We start from the raw sequence: 2,601 nt of genomic DNA, 5'->3' as shown, positions 1-2,601 counted from the left end.
CAATCACTCTGAAACATCTTTACTTGTCCCACAACTACATCTGATCCTTAAACTTTGTAGAAAGTGTGTGTGTGTGTGTGTGTGTGTGTGTGTGTGTGTGTGTGTGTGTGTGTGTGTTTGATCGGCTCTAGTTTCAGTTACCAGGTGACGGTTTGGGGGGAGGGGAAGGATAGGCAACAGGTCGCCAGTAGTAGTAGTAGTAGTAGTAGTAGTAGTAGTAGTAGTAGTAGTAGTAGTCTTTCTATCTATAACAGGCTGGCAATCCCACATAATGCGACCCAGACAAGGCACCACACACACACACACACACACACACACACATTAATAGTAGTAGTAGTAGTAGTAGTAGTAGTAGCAGTGGTGGTAGTAGCTATGCAGTCTTGGCTATGAAACATGTCAAAGGGAGGAAAAAAATGGCTGATTTTGATCATAAACTGCGCACCTCTGTCATAAATCCGCTTGGCTAATGACAGACGCTCTTTGGGGAGACGGTGGGATGTGTGGGTGGATATGTGTGTGAATGGGTGGTTGTATGAATTGTTGTGTGGATGGATAGGTGGATAGGTGTGGATAGATAGATAGATGCGTAAGTGGGTAGTTGGATGGGTGGGTGGGTGAATTTGTGTGTGGGTGGATATTTGGATGGGTGGATAAATTGAGTTGGTGGATCGTTGACTGGCTGGGTGAGTGAAAGGTGTGGGTGATAAGGTGTGTGGATGAGGTCGATGGATGGGTGAATGGTTGAGTAGATGAGTATGAATGAGTAGGTTGGTGGAGTGACAGTGGACAATGGATGGATGGGTGGATGGATTAGTGGGTGGTCGTGGTTGTGGATCGGTAGGTCAGTATGTAGTGGGTGGTAGGTGGATGGGTTGGTGAGTGTGGGTGGAATGATGGATGTGTGAGTGTGGGTGGATGGGTTAGTGGGTAAGAAACGGGTGGAAGGATAGGCGGATGAGGCTGTAGGTAGTGTGTGGTGGATGGATGGGTGGATGTGGTTGAGTGGGTGGTTGGGTGGGTGAGCTAATGGAAGTGGGTGGATGGGTGAGTGTGAATCGGTGGATAGATGGATGGAGTTACGGCTGTGGTTGGGTGGATGTGAGTGGGTAGATATGGTTGAGTGGATGGTGGATGGGTGGATGTGGTTGAGGATGTAGTGGATGGGTTGGCAGACATTATATTGGTGTGTGTGGATCCAAATGCTGCCTTCACGAAGCCTGTAGTCCAGACGTGTGAGTCTAGAGACATTTTGGGGACCAAGTGGTTTGTTTGGGTACCAAGTGTCTCGAGCACCAAGCGTCCTGAGGCCTGCTTGCACGCAGGCCGATCTGTCTTGAGGATCATCCGCTCCAGTGACTGTAAACCAGATGGGACTAGTATAATTTGATGAGAATAATACGAGTATATATATATATATATATATATATATATATATATATATATATATATATATATATATATATATATATATATATATATATATATATATATATATATATATATATATATATATATATATATATGAGAACATGTTCCGAGTTATATATGAGGTAAGCAGGAATACACCAGACTTCTTGATTTATTGCAACGTTTCACCTTCACAGAAGGCATCATCAGGCCACGTCATGCAATGCCTGATGATGCCTTGAAGGTGAAATGTTACAATAAATGAAGAAGGAAGTCTGGTGTATCCCTGCTTACCTCATATATATATATATATATATATATATATATATATATATATATATATATATATATATATATATATATATATATATATATATATATATATATATAACTTTTGATAGGTTGATTATGTCATTTAATAATTTAATAATCGTGTCCTTCATGAATTACTGACCTTGGCGTGACATTGTCATTGCAAAGTGGCGCACGCGTCAAATCATGCAAAGATAATGGTGTTATGTTACAGTAGCTCCATTTTTGGTTTTATCCTGATTATAAAATTCCATAGTCTTTTAATTAGTGATATTTGACTCTAATATGTATGCGACAAAGCACTTGCTGAAATAAAATTAACTATTTTCATGCTTGATTTAGTAAGTTGATTTGAATATTTTTGTTTAATCAATTGATTTGAACAATTTAATTTTTACAGTCTTAATCTTTTCGCTTTTCTATTTTTCTTTGTTATAAAAGCCATTGTCTTAAGAAAACCTGGTATTGCTCTTAATATTAAATATTTATAAGACCTGTAATGTCATGAAATGTTAGGTTAGTGAGATACTCTGTCATTGGCTGACAACTATATTTTCAGAAGTGATTGTTCGCTTCTTTTCTCTTTATAAACACTGAGCAATCGTGTCACAAAGACAGCCTGTGCACTGCGCTGTGTGATGGCAAGTGGTCTTGATGCCTTACTCTTATATGGGATATGTTTATTTATTAACTTTATACTCGTATATATATATATATATATATATATATATATATATATATATATATATATATATATATATATATATATATATATATATATATATATATATATATAATTATATTTATCTATCTATTTATGTATTTATTTAGTTATTCTGTGTTGGCAGCACAACCTGAGTTAAATAGTCTCTGAGTGACAGG

General features: G+C 37.6%; 1 protein-coding gene across 1 annotated transcript in view; it reads right to left on the bottom strand.

The window, feature by feature from the left end:
- Window positions 1-1,023: 1,023 nt before the first annotated feature.
- LOC135115139 (lateral signaling target protein 2 homolog) overlaps window positions 1,024-2,601 on the bottom strand; it is a 63,356-nt gene continuing 61,778 nt past the window's right edge. Inside the window, exon 4 of the mRNA XM_064031639.1 lies at window positions 1,024-1,356. Within this exon, the coding sequence (XP_063887709.1) occupies window positions 1,024-1,356 (333 nt within the window). The remainder of the gene's footprint in view (window positions 1,357-2,601) is intronic.

This window comes from Scylla paramamosain, chromosome 28 (assembly GCF_035594125.1).
Source record: "Scylla paramamosain isolate STU-SP2022 chromosome 28, ASM3559412v1, whole genome shotgun sequence".
In the NCBI taxonomy this organism is placed as follows: Eukaryota; Metazoa; Arthropoda; class Malacostraca; order Decapoda; family Portunidae; genus Scylla; species Scylla paramamosain.
This window is presented reverse-complemented; position numbering and strand designations above follow the sequence as displayed.